The 2,257-nt window shown below is 40.1% G+C and overlaps 1 protein-coding gene across 1 annotated transcript in view; it reads left to right on the forward strand.

Annotated features, from left to right (window-relative positions):
- LOC101853046 (kelch-like protein 10) overlaps positions 1-2,257 on the forward strand; it is a gene marked incomplete at its 3' end in the record, with an annotated part of 88,790 nt that overhangs the window by 5,196 nt on the left and 81,337 nt on the right. Inside the window, 1 exon segment of the mRNA XM_013081495.1 lies at positions 549-664. Coding sequence (XP_012936949.1) covers positions 602-664 — 63 coding nt within the window.

Genomic DNA, 2,257 nt, shown 5'->3' on the forward strand with positions numbered 1-2,257 from the left:
ATTCTCAGCTTCCCGGGAAGCATACAGTGCAAGCAGCCGATTAAGCGCTCAAACACTAACAAACTGACAAGATCTTTCGCTGTCTTTAGCTGGGTACTCATTCCCACCTGGGTGAAGTGAGGAAAATTCGTGTAAAATGCCTTTCCCAAGGACACAACGTCGGGCCCCTGGCGGGATTCGAACCCTCGACCTTACGGTTACGAGTCCGAGGGCCTAAGTTTACCAACACTGACTCCACTTGTCCACCAACCCAGAAAAGTTGAAATAACTGTGGTAATGTTCATCCTTTCAAGAAAATTGTATGTCAAATAATTCACAAAATCTTAACACACAAGATGGTATAATTTTTTAACATGTCCAGAAATTAAAGCAGTCAAAAACACCACAAAATAGTATGAACACAAGAAGGCTGCCTGTTGGCGCGATAAACAACTCACACACCTACCTACCTACCTATCTACCTACCTACCTACCTACCTACCTACCTACCTACCTACCTACCTACCTACCTACCTACCCACTACTCAAAGATCTGCATGAATGTACAGGGTACAAGGCGTGGCAAAGCGTGTGCAGAGGCTGAGGGGGCGGAACTGACGACATGCAAGGCTCAGACGATGAAGAGGAACCCTGGCACCCCCGCACGGTCGTGAGCGGATCACCTCTAAGAGCCTGAACTCCAGGTATTAGTGCGTTTACATTGTACGTGACTATAATATAAGTATGTGTGTATATGTATTACATAATATATTATATACATATTTATATATATATATATATATATATATATATATATATATATATATATATAGTATACATATATTTTTTAAAATGTATATAAAGTGTAAATTATCACCCCCGGGGCGGTGCTACTGACTGAAGTGTCTTTAGGCCATTCCCAAAAGGGGGACATTAACCTGTTCTTATGCACAGTAGAATTGTAAATGGGCTAATTCATCGATGTCGTGCTCATAACTGCCTGAACTGCAACAGGGAACTGCTGCTTTTTCTTTCCTAATCCTTATTATAGTAATTTTCCTCTACTTCTTTTGTATGTTTGTCACATTCTTGTGACCCGCTAGTTTCTGGTTGCCTTGATAGTCGAGGCAGACTTTGTACTGTTGAAGCTAGAGAGGTGAGCAGAGTAAGTCTGATTCCCTGTGTAAGGACTTCTCTGTTGACATCCACCCCTTGGCGCTCATATGACCTTATGCAGCTGCTAGCGCAATAAAACCTCTACTAAAACAAAAATGTAGATTATACATGTACATGATATATAAAATTATATATATAAGTATATATACATATTATTATACTAGCTGTGCCCCCTTTCAATGAAAGGAATGATCGGTGCTTTAATATCAACTGAAAGTCATTGGTCTACTGTATTTACACTCTACTGGAAAGAGGAAATAAATCTCGAGAGATGCAAAACATGAGAAGGTCTAGATCTATACTCTCAAAACAAAATGCGCCTCGCGAATTATCACTTCCGGACTTTCTAAAATTACAGAGACAGAAGAGTCGGCCTACAAAAAGCGATCGTCCAAATAAAGAAATTTAACTTTTCACAGCAAAACTGTATCAAAACTTAAAAAACCAAGGACGTCATGATCTGGAGAATTTTTTAAATTTTTTTTTGGCGAGAACCGCGTGTCGATCCAGGCAGCCATTAAAAAGCCTCTTGAATAGCAAAATTCGGCCACCACAAATAGATAATAGATATAATATATATATATATATAGGTGTGTGTATTTGGGTGTGTTTGGGTGTGTATTTGTATGTGCGCGCGCATGTGTGTGTGTGTGTGTGTGTGTGTGTGTGTGTGTGTGTGTGTGTGTGTGTGTGTGTGTGTGTGCGTTTATCTCTGTCTGTCCCTTTTTTTCCATGTGTCTTTCTTCTTCTCTCCTTCTCTCCCACAATCTCTCTCTCTCCCTCTCTCTCTCTCTCTTTCTCTCTCTCTCTCTCTCTCTCTCTCTCTCTCTCTCTCTCTTTGTCTCTCTCGCTCTGTCTCTGTCTCTCTCTCTCTCTCTCTTTCTTTCTCTCTCTCTCTCTCTCTCTCTCTCTCTCTCTCTCTCTCTCTCTCTCTCTCTCTCTCTCTCTCTCTCTCTCTTAGCTATAATCAGTTTATGAAATATATAAAGATAGAGCAATGATAAGGCATATATATATCTAATCATACCTATAAGATAATTGTGGATGGGTGAGATAGGATAGGGGGGAGAGGGAAAAAAAAAGAAGAAAAGTAAATTATAGA

Source organism: Aplysia californica, unplaced genomic scaffold (assembly GCF_000002075.1).
Source record: "Aplysia californica isolate F4 #8 unplaced genomic scaffold, AplCal3.0 scaffold00007, whole genome shotgun sequence".
Classification (NCBI taxonomy): Eukaryota; Metazoa; Mollusca; class Gastropoda; order Aplysiida; family Aplysiidae; genus Aplysia; species Aplysia californica.